Here is a 15,720-nt window from a genome sequence, read left to right as displayed (position 1 = left end):
ATCGGAGCTGTAGCCACCGGCCTACGCCAGAGCCACAGCAACGCGGGATCCGAGCCGCGTCTGCAACCTACACCCCAGCTCACGGCAACGCCGGATCGTTAACCCACTGAGCAAGGGCAGGGACCGAACCCGAAACCTCATGGTTCCTAGTCGGATTCGTTAACCACTGCGCCACGACGGGAACTCCAGGGGTGCATAATTTAAGGAGAAATAGTACTATAGAATTGATAAAACTAAAAATCACATTTAGGTAGTACACAGTATTCTGGCTTCAGTAAAAATCATTTTTCATATTCAATTAATGTCGATTTAAATTTTATTAGTTTTATTGGCTTATGCTTAGTTTGTAAAATTATTTTGTTTTATAGTTGTAAAAAAACTGTAAACATAAGGAGTTCACAGCTAGCTTTTGCTTTATGCGTATTGAGTTGCACTAGATCTGTAAGAATATTTTTCTTTTCTTTTTTTTTTTTTTTGTCTATTTGTTATTTCTTGGGCCGCTTCCGCGGCATGTGGAGGTTCCCAGGCTAGGGGTCTAATCGGAGCTGTAGCCACCGGCCTACACCAGAGCCACAGCAACTTGGGATCCGAGCCGCGTCTGCAACCTACACCACAGCTCACGGCAAGGCCGGATCCTAACCCACTGAGCAAGGGCAGGGACCGAACCCGAAACCTCATGGTTCCTAGTCGGATTCGTTAACCACTGCGCCACGACGGGAACTCCAGAATATTTTTCTTTTAAATGGATCTCTGCATTTCCATTGGGTTATCTCTCAACTGTGTAAAACATCCAAGTATTAACAGTGGCATCACCAGATTTGGGCTTTTTTCTTTTACTGTGATGTTTTGCATTTTCTGAATTTTCCATGATAACTGAATGTTACTCTTACAATCAGAAAATAAGCAAAAGCTTGTTAAAATACCACTTAGCTATATATTTAGTAGTGTTATACTTACGGGGTTCACTACTCTGTCAACCTCGGAACTAAAGAGTTCCCCTTATAAGATCCAAAATGTTTTCTCTGGTTTGTCATGAATCATTGTTACTCAAGACCAGACCTGGAAATGAGATTATCTATTGTCTCACCTGAATGTCGAAGCGCAGAAAATCCTTGCTCATCTTCCCACTCCCACGTTGGTTCACTCTTATTGTGCATAGAATGGAAGTCAGGAATGTCATGATACCAGTCTATGTCTGTGTTGCTGATAAAACAGAAAACGATGAAGAGTTTATTAAGGAATTTCTTAGAACTTGAATGAAATGAGTATATTTGTACAGATTTAAACCCTATCAGCCACCTTCCCATCCTTCCACTTTTCAGAAGTAATGTTGTAAAGGCCTATTGTTAAAAGGAACAATTTACTTTGCAAAGTGAACCAGGCCCTCTCTATAATCTTGCAAGAGCATATTACTTGGTTCTGCAATTTGACAGAAATTCTTTAAAAAGATATGCAAATACACCTTTGCTACACTAGTAGCGTGCAAGGTTTTCCAAATCACTACAGGATCTCCAAAAGAATCTGAAAGACACATAGATGAGAGCAAGAGCCATGCAGAGCTACCTGCTTGTGCAGTCTCCTGTGAGAGGGTCGCAGCTTCCAGCACAGTCACATGGCCTGCATCCGTACTCTCCAAAGCCCCAGTATCCCACCATACATCTGTCACAATGTGGCCCTGCCACCCCAGGCTTGCAAGGGCAGTCACCATTGCTAGGGTCACAGAAGGTCACCGAACTGAAAGGAAGGACAGCTGATCCAACTGGATGACAGGAACACACTACAAAAGAGAGGACACACAGGAGCCAATGAGTGACTAGATTGTCTGTGGAGTCTACTAGGCCCAGCAATCCCACAATGGCTTCCTTTCACCGCACAGCAGTGTCTCTGAGACTCCTCCTTTACCAACTTGATGTGTGCTCAGTGAATGAAAGCTAATTAAATCACAGATAAGAGGGTATCATCAGAAAAGCACATCTTACTGCTAAACCACCTAATTTATTCTAAAATTAAAGGCATTGCAGGAGTCCCCATCGTGGCTCAGTGGTTAATGAACCTGACTAGCATCTATGAGGATGTGGGTTCAATCCCTGTCCTGCTCAGTGGGTTAAGGATCTGGTGTTGCTGTGAGCTGTCGTATAGGTCGAAGATGAGGCTTGGATCCTGAGTTGCTGTGGCCGTGGCGTAGGCCAGCAGCTACAGCTCCAATTCAACACCTAGCCTGGGAACCTCCATATGCCGAGGGTGAGGTCCTAAAAAAAAAGACAAAAAAAATTAAGTTAAATTAAAGGCATTATGTTATGAATGGCTTTTGTTTGGAGTGATGAGAATGAATCAGCAAAGACAAAGGAGCAGTATGTGAGAAAGGGAAAAAAACATGAGCGCATGGTGTTCTGGAAGCTAAACAAAGAAAGTTTCAAGGAGGTGGACAATATCAACTATGTTACATGCTGATAAATCCACAAAGATAGGGAACAGGAATGGATTATTGCACTGACAGCACGAAAACCATTGCTGTCCTTGACAGGAACAGTTTCAATGTAATAGTGATTGGAGAACCTCATTAAAGAAAACTCGGGGAGTTCCTGTCGTGGCCCAGTGGTTAATGAACCCGACTAGCATCCATGAAGACGGGGGTTGGATCCCTGGCCTCACTCAGTGGGTTAGGGATCCAGCGTTGCCGTGACCTGTGGTGTAGGTTGCAGACTTGGCTCAGATGCTGTGTTGCTGTGACTCTGGTGTAGGCTGGCAGCTCTGATTCCACCCCTTGCCTGGGAACCTCTGTATGCCACGGGTGCAGCCCTGAGAAGCAAAAAAAGAAAGAAAAAGAACACTCAAGAGAGAATGGTAGTAGAGGAATTTGAGCATGAGAGCGGACAGCTCTGTTGAGAACTTTTCTATAAGGGCACAGAAATGGGGTAGCTAAAATTGAATTGGAGCTATGAACTGAAATGAAGTTTGGAGTTTTTGTTTTGTTTGAAGATTGGAGAAGTTACAGCATGTTTGATGTTGATGGAAATGATCTAGTAGAAAGGGAAAGATTGACGACTAAAAGAAAGATGGGAGAGGAGCCACAACGAATCCTACTAGCACCCATGAGGATGCAGGTGTGTTCCCTGGCCTCACTCGGTGGGTTAAGGATCCCGTGTTGCCATGAGCTGTGGTGTAGGTCGAAGACGCAGCTTGGATCTGGCATTGCTGTGGCTCTGGCATAGGCCGGTGGCTACAGCTCCGATTGGACCCCTAGCCTGGGAACCTCCATGTGCTGCAGGTGCAGCCCTAAAAAGACAAAAAAAAAAAAAAAAAAAGGAAAGAATTTTAAAAGGGATGTTTTAACATACTTGAGTAAGGATAAAAGTATGGGGTCTGGTGTAGAAGAGGAGATATTGGTCTTTGGTGGGAAAACTGTAGTTCACAGTAACAAGGCGAAAAGCAGAGCATATGGATACCAGTGCAGGGAAGCGGCTAATTTCAGTGATGGGAGCTGGTGGGATTTTTCTTCTCATTGCTTGTATTTTCTGGGTGAAATGGAAAGCAAGATCATCAGGTGAGAGAGATGATGAATAGTGGAAGTGGGAGAGTGAATTAGAAACTTAAGAAGTGAAAAATAATTGCCAGGTAGCATAAAGACCACCTTTTGAGGTTAGAAGTCACGTATTTCTAGTGACTGCACTAAAATGGTTGGTTATAGCTCCAGTCCTGTACAGCTGGGAGAGTTTGGGTTTGGTATAGGAAGAAAGCTTGATTCGATTTGCATAATGCTATGGACTGAGTGTTTGTGACCCCCTAAAATTCGTATGTTGAATCATAATCCCCAATATGATGATGTTTAGAGGTGGGGCCTTTGGGTGGTTTGAATACAGTTTCATAAAGAGACTGGTGCCCTTAGAAGGGGATGCAGAGTGCAGAGCCCTCCTCTTTGTGGAGAGTGTGAGGCCACAGCGGAAGATGGGAGTCTGCAGCCTGAAAGAGAGCTGTCACCAGAACTGGACCATGCTGGCACCATATCTTGGACTCCAGCCTCTGGAACTGTAAGAAATAAATGTCTTGCTTAAGCCGCCTAGTCTATGGTATTTTGTTATAGCAGCCTGTTTGGGTGAAGACAGCTCCTCAGACTGGAATCTATCATTAGCCCTTTCTGCAAGTCCTTTCTGTTAATCAAGAGTCCTTCCCTCAGCCCTCTCTCAATTCCCGCAGTCCCCTTCTGCTTACAGTTTGACAATCCCCAATACTTTCTTTGTTCCCAGGATAGCAAAAAGAGCTGAATAAAACAAACAAAAAAGTTCTTTTTGGGTTTTTCACAAATTCATGTACCCTGACCTCATCAGGGTCCCCTAACTAATGCTCATTGTTCCTATTTATTCAACTTTACTTGGCCCTTTAAAAAAAAAAATTCCTCACAGTACTATCCCAGAATTTCTCCAGGTGTTTTTTTATTGTTTTTGTTTTTTTGTTGTTGTTGTTTTTAGGGCCGTACATGTAGCATGTGGAACTTCCCAGGCTAGGGGTCAAATTGGTGCTGCAGCTGCCAGCCACAGCCACAGCCACAGCAATGTGGAATCCAAGCCATGTCTTCAACCTACACTATAGTTCCCAGAAATGCTGGATTCTTAACCCACTGAGTAAGGCCAGGGATTGAACCCACATCTGTGGATACTAGCCAGGTTCTTAACCCACTGAGCCACAACAGGAACTCCTCTCCAGGCTTTTTTAATTCACCCTAACCACTTGATCTGAAGATTCTAATTCACTGATAAGGTCCTTGAATAATCTTTTCTCTACCTCAAAAACCTCTTTATCTTTCCACTCTTTTTTCTCTGAGAATCAAATGAAAAAGTTAGTTTATAGCCTTGACTCTCACAAGCTCTGTGATCTTGGGCAAGAAATACAACTTTCCTGAACTACGGGTTTTTTTCTGGTTTTTGTTTTTTGCTTTTCCAGTGAGGTTTCTACATCTCTTGGAGAGTTCATGAGGATGAGGATGAAACGAAACTATTTTAAATGAAATTATTTCAGCAAGGGGCATAGCACAGCGTCTGATTCTTATCAGGCAACTCTTCCTGCTGAGTCTTCTCCACTAACTTTGTAGGTCCCATTCCCTCCTTTATCCCCTTTGAAACTTAGTTTATTGAACTTGGAACTTATTTTAGACTTACTTTCTTTGTCATTAAAAGGTCAATTTGGCTTCAAAGGAACTACTAGTTTGACTTTTGGCAAATACCTAGCCTCTCATTATCTCAATGTTCATGTCATAAAATGGAGACGAGAACAACATCTATCCTCTGCACAGTCGTAAGGATGAAAGGAGATCATGTACGTAAAGCATTTAGTGTAGTGTTTGGCACGTGGTTAACTAATAATGAACTAACTAACTAACTAATGAATTCAGTAGATCATTCTTGTAAAAGTGTAGGGTCCACGCTTGGATCACTTGCAGTGCCAGTTCTCCAGGAACTCGTACACGTTTCCCTAATCTGTGATTGGTACTGTACTGAAGGTTTCTAAGAGCACAGAGGAGGGGAGCACAGGCTGAGGGAGTCACATAGGATCCACAAAGGAGGGCTCGCTCAGACATTTGACTTGATCGTAAAAGATGATAAGGAGTTTGCAAGTTGAAAAAGGAGGGGAAGATAGGCAGGTACTTCTTCTAGCCTCTCCTTAGATACTCTCCTTGGTGCATTTCTTTTAAATAATTAAAAAAAAATTTTAATTGTAAAAAAACTACAAACCATAAGATTTACCATCTTAACCATTTTTAAGTATATAGTTCATCTTCACTGCGTTTTATGTTTCTGTATTGTATGTGGAAGCTCTTCCTGCTTCCTGGAAATGAAACTCGTTCATGCCTCAGTGCCCCTTGCCATGCCTGCATTGCCTTTACCTTTGCAAGTTTCCTTGTTGTGCCCTCCAGACAGTTAGCTATTCTCTCTTCCGTGCTGCCTCTGTTCTTTGTATATAGTTCTATCTTGTGTATATCATGGTGTGTCATTATTTGTTTATGTGCCTGTCTCCCTTATTACCAGAGACTGAACTCACTGACAGAAGGATTTTCATCATCTTATTTTTGTTTTCTATGTCCCCAAACAGAGTCTGGTAAAAGAATTTTTGGAATTGACCTGAAAGACATTCCTGATGTGGAAATCATATGTGAAAGGGCACGGCCTGTTTGGGAAATGCGAAAAATTTACTGTGTCTATATGTACACTGAGTGGAAGGCAGTTGGAGCTGATGAAGCAGAAGAGAAAGCCTTAGAGTTACAGGTTTGGAGCCAAACCCAGGAAGCTGAATTTTACCTTATCAGTATAAAGAATCATAGGAAGTAAAATGCTAAAAAAGCAGAATTATGACACGGTTATAAATTTAATTTTGATAGTTACTTGGTGGCATTGTAAGAAACAGACTGGAGTAGGGAGAGACTGATGACAGGGAAACCAAAGAAATGGTGAGAGAATAGGAACAATGAAATGTAGAAATGGGAGAAAAAGTTGGATGGAAAAAACTTTTTTTTTTTCTTTGAGGGCCACATGCACGGCATAGGGAAGTTCCCAGGCTAGGGGTCAAATCAGAGCTGCAGCTACCGGCCTACACCACAGCCACAGTAACATGGGATCCAAGCCGCATCTGCAACCTACACCTCAGATCACAGCAACCCTGGATCCTTAACCCACTGAGCGAGACCAGGGATCAAACCTGAGTCCTCACGGATGCTAGCTGGATTTGTTATCATTGAGGCACGATGGGAACTCCCACTAGTCAGATTCTTAACCCGCTGCTCCACAACGGGAACTCCTGAAAAAAAAATTTTTTTTTTAAAGAGTGAATTGATAGGATTTGGAGGCCATCTGCATGAGGAGGAAAAATGCGTTGCTGAGGGACAAACAGGAAATGAGGAAGATGTTAAGATTTTCTAGTTTATGAAAGTGAATGACTAAAGCAAGTTGAGGTAGAGACAGAGAAGGGAAGGAGAAGAGCATGGGTTCAGGGTTAGACATATTAGGTTTGAGACGTCTGAAGGATACACCAATGAGTTATAATAGGCAACTGGAACTAACAATCTGAAGCACAGGAGAGAGGGTGGGGTCACAAATACAGTTGTGAGATTTGTCAGCAGATGAGAATTGAAACTAGGAGGGCTGGATGAGATTTTGCGGGGAGAGTGTATCGGATGGGAAGATCACCCAGGATGGAACCCTGGAGCAAGCACACTCACTCGCATCGTCCGGCAGTGAGAGGAGCAGCAGCTTGTGAAGGAGATAAGGACCAGATGGGGAGGGGGAAGAGCCGAGTCGCTGTTGTTATAGAAACCAAAGGATAAGAAAGTTTCAAGTGATTAACAATGTCAAACAATGAAGCCTGTGTAAGTCACATAAAATTTATAATAGAACAGAAATGCTGTCCAACGGGAGGGTGGTGTTGGTGCCTTGTGAGAAGAGGAGCTGGAGAAATGGAGGCATTGATGGTGTAACACTCTGCTTAGGTCTCTTTCATTTGGTTAAACCTGTAATCGTTAGAGCAGTGGTTCTCAAATCATTGGGCAGGTGACAAGTTTGCAGAAGATCCTCACATCTTATATCTTTCATCTGTGACACAGACTCTTCCCTCCCTCGCTCACGCTCTCCCTGGTTGAGAACCACTATGATAAGAACATGGACTCTTGCTTTTTTTTTGAAACAAAAGGTATGAATTATCTTCTTGGGAATAATGTGTGTTCGTTAACAATAACTAACATGTGCTAGTTATCATTCTAATGTTTATGAAGCATTTGTAGTTTACAAGTTACCCCTGAATCGAATATTTGAAGTTCTTCATACCATGGCCCTAGCCCACGTTTCCAGTCTTAACCTCTCATTACTCTTGCCTCCTGCCCTTATTCTAATTGAAGGGGACAAATTCTTGCAGAGGGCCTTCATTCTAATTAAATGGAACCCCCATCTTTTCTGTTTCTGTACCTTTATTAATTTCAATAGGGAATCTTCCTATATCTATCTTGCAAATTTCAACACTGTTCTTTAAGATCTACTCAAGTGCATCCCTAAAGGCTGCCTCTGGAAAGATGTGGTCAAACAATTCAACCATTTGGAGAAGGTAGTAGCTCTGTGTGCATCTTTCCTGTAAAGAAAGAACTTGTGGAACTTGAAGGTTAATGATATTCAGAAAGGAGTGAGATGCAGCACCATTCCCTCTGCCACCCTCTCCCCCGTCACCAAGTATGAAGCCCACGAGGACCATTCCAGTTGCTCATCTAATAGACAAGTTTTCTTTCTTTTAGAAGTCATTCCTTATTTCAGCACAGTTGAATACAGGTTCATCCTTTCTTTGAAAGCTTCCAGTGTTTTAAAAATAACATTTCTTCTCTAGGTCTAGTCACTTCTGCTCTGCGTTGCAGACAGTCAGATGTTTACTTTTCTTTGTCAAACCAGTATGTAAATTCCTTGTCTCACTCACCTATCCCTAAAATGTCAGTGGAGGCAGACTTGGGTTCAACTCCTAGCTAAATTTTTACCTTTATGAGCCCCACATTTTTATTTTACCAGATTGTATTGAGAGTTAACTGAGACATAATGTACATCCCTCGCACTTAACAAGCAATTAGCAAATAGTAAATGATGCCTGCTAAAAAAAGACTGTTTAATTGAATTAAAAGGCAGTGATGAAAAAGCTATTTATAGGTTAAGGATCAGGCATTGTCTGTGCAGTGGTGTGGGCTTGATACCCTGCCTGGCACAGTGGGTTAAGGCTCTGGCAGTTGCCACAGCTGTGGTGTAGGTCACAGCTGCAACTTGGATTCTCTCCCTGGCTTGGTAATTTCCACATGCCACACATGCAGCCAAAAAAGAATGGGGAGCTATTTACAAAGAGTGGTGGAGGAAAACACTATAATAGACATTGTTTGAAAGGATAACAGTGTGTGTTTGTTTAAGGCAGCATTTATTTATCGGTTCACTTACTCAACAGACATTAAATGAGCATATACTATGTTCTAAGTACTGAGAAAACTCCTAGGGATCAATTTGAATAAGATAGTCTTGACCCTTAAAGAGATCTATAATTTAGAAGAATAATTATTATAATATTTTTTAAAAACTTACCTAATACAAGGAGAGAAGGAAACATTTTGCCTAAAACATTGAATTTCTTTTTTTTTTTGTCTTCTTTTTGGCATTTCTTGGGCCGCTCCCACGGCATATGGAGGTTCCCAGGCTAGGGGTCTAATTGGAGCTGTAGCCACCAGCCTATGCCAGAGGCACAGCAACGCAGTATCCGAACCGCATCTGCAACCTACACCACAGCTCACGGCAACGCCGGATCGTTAACCCACTGAGCAAGGGCAGGGACCGAACCCGCAACCTCATGGTTCCTAGTCGGATTTGTTAACTACTGCGCCACGACGGGAACTCCAAACATTGAATTTCTTAGGAGAACGGCTTTATTTCCATTCATACAGTTATAGTGATTGCTGTTTTCACATTAAATCCCCCAATCTTTTTTCTTTTAGTTGGATTTCTTTATGAAAACATTAGGCATTTTCTCTTAGGATAGCAAAGCTCTTTTGATTTTTCATTTGTTTTAACTAAATAATTTAGAGAGATTATATAACATGCAATGCGAATGTATCAAAATGCTATGTGAAGACTTTAAATTTTTTTTGAAGACTTTAAATTAAAGCCCATAATCCACTATAAACATTTCATCATTTTGAGGTGACTAAACCAATAGTTATTTTTCACTCAGTTAAGTCAACTCGGTTCTTGACAGAAGATAGCAGGGCTCCCATCTATTGTATTATATGGTATTCCACACCCGCCCCTCCCCCTCCCCCCCCCCCCCGTTATCTTTTACTCTTAGTAGAAAATTCAGTCCTTTGTAAGACTTGACTCTCTCTACTGCCATACATTTTAAAACCTATACACATTTCAGGAATGGCCAGAAAAGAATGTGACTCTATCACATGTGCTAGTGGATTTCTGTCAATGTGACTTTTCGCATAATTACAAGATAAAAATACCATTTGGAAACTATGCAGAACTAGCTCCAGGCAGAAGGCCTTGACACCTTTCATGGCATACTTTCTCAGATTGCACACTGAGGCTTGCCTTGCATACCTATCTCCTGAGGTTTGTATAGCAGGCAATATCTGACACACATAATCTGCATTTCTTGTTTCTTCCAAAGTGGATATCTGTTTTCTTCTTGCTTGGGGGCAAAAGGTCCTTCTTAGATGCCGGTTCAGGTTCTGATCCTCCAGCATATATTTCTTACTATTTGTTGATTCTAAAGTGCAACCCAAGCACTTTTTATGCATTTATCATGATGAATATCAAAGTTAAAACCCACTCAGAATGACATAAATCTGGAATTCCCATTGGGGCTCAGTGGTTAACGAATCCAACTAGGAACCATGAGGTTATGGGTTTGATCCCTGGCCTTGCTCAGTGGGTTAGGGATCCAGCGTTGCCATGAGCTGTGGTGTAGGTCACAGCTGTGGCTTGGATCCCACATTGCTGTGGCTGTGGTGTGGGCCAGTGGCTGCAGCTCTGATTAGACCCCTAGCCTGGGAAGCTCCAAGTGCCATAGGTGCGGCCCTAAAAAAGATAAAAAAAAAAGAAAAAAAAAAAGAAGGACATAAATCTTTGACTTCAGCTTTGTCTTCTCCTTGTTAGACATAAAACAAAAACCCAATAGTAAAAATTGAACTAACATCATATGCTATTATTCAGAACTTAATTACTTGTTTCGCTACAATTTTTGGTGTATTCAGCTGTAGGGAACTGTGAATTGTTCTTGACGGTCAAAATCATGGTTTGAGTGGTAGCCAGATTATATTTTGAAGTGGTGTGGCCTGTCTAGGTGGCAAATCATTATTGTAGTAATTACTACCACTGCTCCCCCAAAAGAAAATTTGCCCTAGGGGCTGCTCTCACATGACCATATTGGCAAAGCAAAATTATTAAAAATGTCATTTTAATTCCTAAATATCATCACAGTATTTCTTTAATAGTGAAAACAACTTATTTTAAATAGTATGTTCTGAACTGGTATGTCCTATTATAGGAAAACCCAACATAGTAATACAAAACTTTCAGAACAGATGACGTAGAGGAAATGGTACTTTACAAAAGATTTCAGAATTTTCCTTCAAATAATGAACTTAGATAACTGCAAAATGTACACTTTTTATTTACAGATATATATTTGTTGCATTACATCTATTATGTGAAGTACTGTCCCTCCATAGGAGATGCTCAGAAAAGACTTAGGACAATAGTCTGCTTTTCTCCCGGGAAACATAACTATGAATGAAACAATGGATGAACATATTTTTAAAATAACCTTGTGTATCTGTGAGGCTGTGAAACTAGTAACTGTTTCAGTCACAAAGGCTGACAAATGCAGCTGTTTAGAAATTACCTGTAATATCTCAGGAACACCATAAAATAAAGGCAATATAATAGAATTGGTAAGGGCACAAACTTAGGAGTCAGACTAGGAGAGTTCAAATTCTGGTTATGAGGCTTACTCCCTGAATGTGAAATTAACCCTCTCAAGCCTCAATTTTCTCATTCATAAAGTAAGAGTAATAATACCTGTGTTATAGAGTTGTTTGTGTGAGGATTAAAGAGGATAATGTATGTACATAGCAATGTTTCAGGTATTTAGTGGCACCATATGCTCAGATAATAACCATTATTGTTATCTGGATGAAACATACTAGTTTTCAAATGTCTACCAGTCACTCATTCATTCATTCACCACCCCTTCACCAAAGAGATCTTGAACTTTAGTGTTAACATGAACTATGGTAGGTGCTTAAGATACAAAGACACACAGAGTCATATCTCCTCAGGGAGGGAAGAGAGATGTGCAAATAAATAATTACAGGGAAGTAAATGGTACAACAGAGATAGACCAGGAAGTATGGAAACAGAGAAAGAATGATGACTGCCTCATTGCAGAAATGGGTGGTTTTTTAAGATTAATGAATTAACTAGCTTTCAAAATAGGATGAAATTCCTTGCTTTGCACTCAGGAGGAATTTGGTGGCAAAGAGCTTTCTTGACTAGATTAAGTCCTATAGAACTAGGTTACTCTTCTGTTACATGTTCCTTTCTCTGGATGCAAACAAAAGAGGCTATTTCTCTCATTTTGTGGATCAAAGTATGTTGAGAAAAGCTAAGGTATTATCTACGGTCCTGGTGCTTATAGGGAGATCCCCTGCAATGGAATGTAGGACAAGAGCCACAGCTGTCAATCTGCATGAACACCGTTAGCATGTAAATGTGGGTACAGAATGGCCAGGAATATTATGGAAGAGTTATGGCTGTCTTCACTCTGATGGGTTAAAGCCTTTGGTGGTGGAGTCACAGGAGACCACTGCTGCCTTTCATCTTTAGACCCACCTTCACTAGAGCTTTAGGAGTTTTTCTGTATATCTCTTCACTCAGGGAGTTAACCAGATGCCCAGCATATGGTTGAAACAACCTACTGTGTTTCTCACCTTTTTTTAAATTGCCAGGGCTCCTTAGTATTACCTGATGGCTCCAGCTTTTGCTGTTTTGTTAGTAAAAGCTATACTGGAAGCAAAATAGCCTGGAAGTATTTGCTCCTGATTTAGCTTTTCTAAAAACAGAACTCAAAGTTCAAGGCCCTCAGCTGGGAGAGAGGCTGCTCATCAAGCCCTTTCACCACTGCTCAGCGGCCACTCCTTCAGCAGCGCCTCCCAGCCTCCCAACATTGTTTTCTCCTGAAAAGGCCAAGGCCCTACAGAATTTCTGATGGGGAATTTTTCATATCAAAACCATTTCAAAAGCTGCTTAGCTTCCTGCCAAGCTTCTTAGAAGGAGTGGGAAATGACTTTGAGATGCAGCTCCAAAGAGGAGGCAGTGTGAACTGCCATTACTATGTTAACTGTGAAGTTAAATGTTAGATAAAATGAAGTCTTCCACCTTTTTTTGGTATTGCTTTCTCCTTCTACTATCAACTTTATTTTTTTTTCTAGTGGATGAATAGCTATAAAAAAACAAAGAAAAAAAATTGTAGATGAACTTGACTCTGTCAAAGACAGTATGGTTTGCCCCTTTACTCTCTTAAGGAGCATTGTTCTATTCATTCTTTAAATGTTTTATATATATATATATATATATACACACACACACACATATATATATAGTTCAAAGATATCTAGTTACACAATATTCAAGGTATATGTTAGTTTCAAAAAAATTACACTAGAATACATTTCATAAGAAAATAATCGAAATTAAGATTTGCCTTCTAGTTACTGAAATGCAGTGTCTCCTGAATTGGACATCCTACGCAAAAGAGAGAGATCCATTTATGCATGAGATCTAGTTATTCCTGCCTCTATTGATTGCTTTTAAAAACTAAGTATAATGTATTTAAGTATATTTCTTATCTCTCTTCTATAAACTTTTAAAATGGGTAATACAAATAAATAGAAAAGTCATGCCCTTAATTTTTAATGCTTTACTCTGTGACCACCGCTCAAAGTGTCAATTTGATTTCTGTATCATTCCTTTCCTGTCTAGTAGTTGTAACTAAGCCAGTTATTATTTATTCCTGGGTATTTCTAAGAGATCTTAGCTAAATAACGAATTTTATATTCCTGGGTTGCTACTTCAGTTAAAACTGAAGAAAGTGGAGTTCCCATCATGGCACAGCGGAAATGAATCCAACTAGGAACCATGAGGTTGCAGGTTTGGTCCCTGGCCTCAATCAGAGGGTTAAGGATCTGACGTTGCCCTGAGCTGTGGTGTAGGTCGCAGACGCGGCTTGGATCTGGAGTAGGCTCTGGCGTAGGCTCTGGCGTAGGCCAGCAGCTGCAGTTCCAGTTCAACCCCTAGCCTGGGAACCTCCATGTGCCATGGGTGTGGCCCTAAAAAAGCAAAAAAAAAAAAAACCCTGAAGAAAGTATTTTTTGGTGTACAGATACATTTTATTATGGGGAAATATTTTTGGTTTAATTTTGGACACTGTATTTTGCTTTGGAGAATTCGGTTAGCTCATACACCATCGTGTTTTTGTTGAAGACAGCCTTCGACATTCCCCGTCCACTGAGGCACCACCCACCTAGGCACCTAGTCAGGAGCTGGGGTCATCTCTAACGTCTTTTTCCTTTGGAGAAAGAACCCCTACTGATTCCATTTATCTCCACGGAACTGATGGGGTAGCCCCTGCTATAATCCATTACATATTTATTTGGGTGAATTTATTTATAGCTTGTTTCCATGGGGTTAGGGACTCTGTTTTATTGTATATACCATCAATAAGATAGGCCTGCCACAGGGTGCACACTGAGAAATCTGTGTTAACTTTTTAAAAAATAGATTACAGTCACATAATAAATATCTCTTTCTTTTTTTCTTTCTTTCTGTCTGTCTGTCTGTCTGTCTGTCTTTCTTTCTTTCTTTCTTTCTTTCTTTCTTTCTTTCTTTCTTTCTTTCTTTCTTTCTTTCTTTCTTTTTTGGGCTGCACCTGCGGTATATGAAAGTTCCCAAGTTAGGGGCTGAATTGGAGCTACAGCTGCTGGCCACAGCCACAGCCACAGCCACAAAAACTCAGGAGCTCAGCTGCATCAGCGACCTACACAACAGCTCACAGCAACCGTGGATCCTTAACCATGGAGCAAGCTCAGGCATCAGATCTGTATCCTCTTGGGTACCAGTCAAGTTCATAACCACTGAGCCAAAACAGGAACTCCTAAATATTTAATGACTGATGGTCTTCTTGCCTCCAGTGTAATCTCATGTTTTTTTACCTCACTGTTGTCTCTATAGTACATTGTGAAGGCCTAGAAGGTAGGAGCCATGTCATTTCATCTCTGTATCCCCAAAACCTAGGACCATGACTGACTCATTTTCAGGACTTAGTGTCTGTTGAGTAAATGTGCCTCTCAATGAGTGACAGCCAGGAAATGATTTTATGTTTTGGTGAACCTCCTCAAAGGCTCATTCTGTCTCTTTTACAGGTTTTTAGTATCTCAGCATCACAAGCATTGCAACACATGATTAACAGAAATTCAACAAATTCATAAAAAAACTGAAATGGTCAAACAGAACAGAATATTCTGAATCTTGCCAGTGTAAGACTATTCCATACAAGAGTGCAAAACTGTTTCCTACATTTAATGCTTCACTCAGCCAAGTATTATTGCTTTTATTTGTAATAAAAGTTCTTTATTCTAACTCTGTGGGAGACATTCCCCACCCATAAATGCCTCTCACTGGCAGCTAATTTTTTTTCCCATTAATCAATCTGAAATTCCTTTCCTCACTTTCATCCAATTATATCTAATTGTGACTCTTTGTTCTAGGAAAGTTAAATTATTCTTTGCCACTCCCTATATCCCCTTATACGTTTAAAGTATATGCAAAAAGTTGTATTCTCCCTGAGCAGTTTCCTAGTTGATCTGCAAATGTTTATCTTCTTTTATATTTATCCCTCAGTATCACTCTTTTCCTGATTGTTTAGTTGATTTATTTGAAAAACCTTTCATTTACCTTCACTTTTCTTATACTAAGATTCCTTAAGATAATGCAGTTCTTTAGATCTAAACTTTACATGGCTAGTTATCAGTAAGCAAGGTCTTACTCAAAACCAAATTCCATAAATTTAAAAAAAACCTAAGCCCTCATAAGAAATTTTTTTTTCTTTTTAGGGCCATACTTGCAGCATATGGAAGTTCCTGGGCTAGGGGTTGAATTG

The 15,720-nt window shown here is 40.6% G+C and overlaps 1 protein-coding gene across 3 annotated transcripts in view; it reads right to left on the bottom strand.

Moving 5' to 3' along the window:
- Positions 1-15,720, bottom strand: part of NTN4 (netrin 4) — a 112,902-nt gene that overhangs the window by 12,941 nt on the left and 84,241 nt on the right. For all 3 annotated transcript variants that reach the window (XM_047788243.1, XM_047788245.1, XM_047788244.1), the window contains exons 6-7: positions 1,564-1,777; positions 1,088-1,203 (exon numbers count right to left, since the gene is read on the bottom strand). In XM_047788243.1, coding sequence (XP_047644199.1) covers positions 1,088-1,203; positions 1,564-1,777 — 330 coding nt within the window. The remainder of the gene's footprint in view (positions 1-1,087; positions 1,204-1,563; positions 1,778-15,720) is intronic.

Source organism: Phacochoerus africanus, chromosome 7, assembly GCF_016906955.1.
Source record: "Phacochoerus africanus isolate WHEZ1 chromosome 7, ROS_Pafr_v1, whole genome shotgun sequence".
NCBI lineage: Eukaryota > Metazoa > Chordata > Mammalia > Artiodactyla > Suidae > Phacochoerus > Phacochoerus africanus.
Note: the sequence above shows the minus strand (reverse complement) of the source record. Positions and strands in the feature narration are given on the sequence as shown.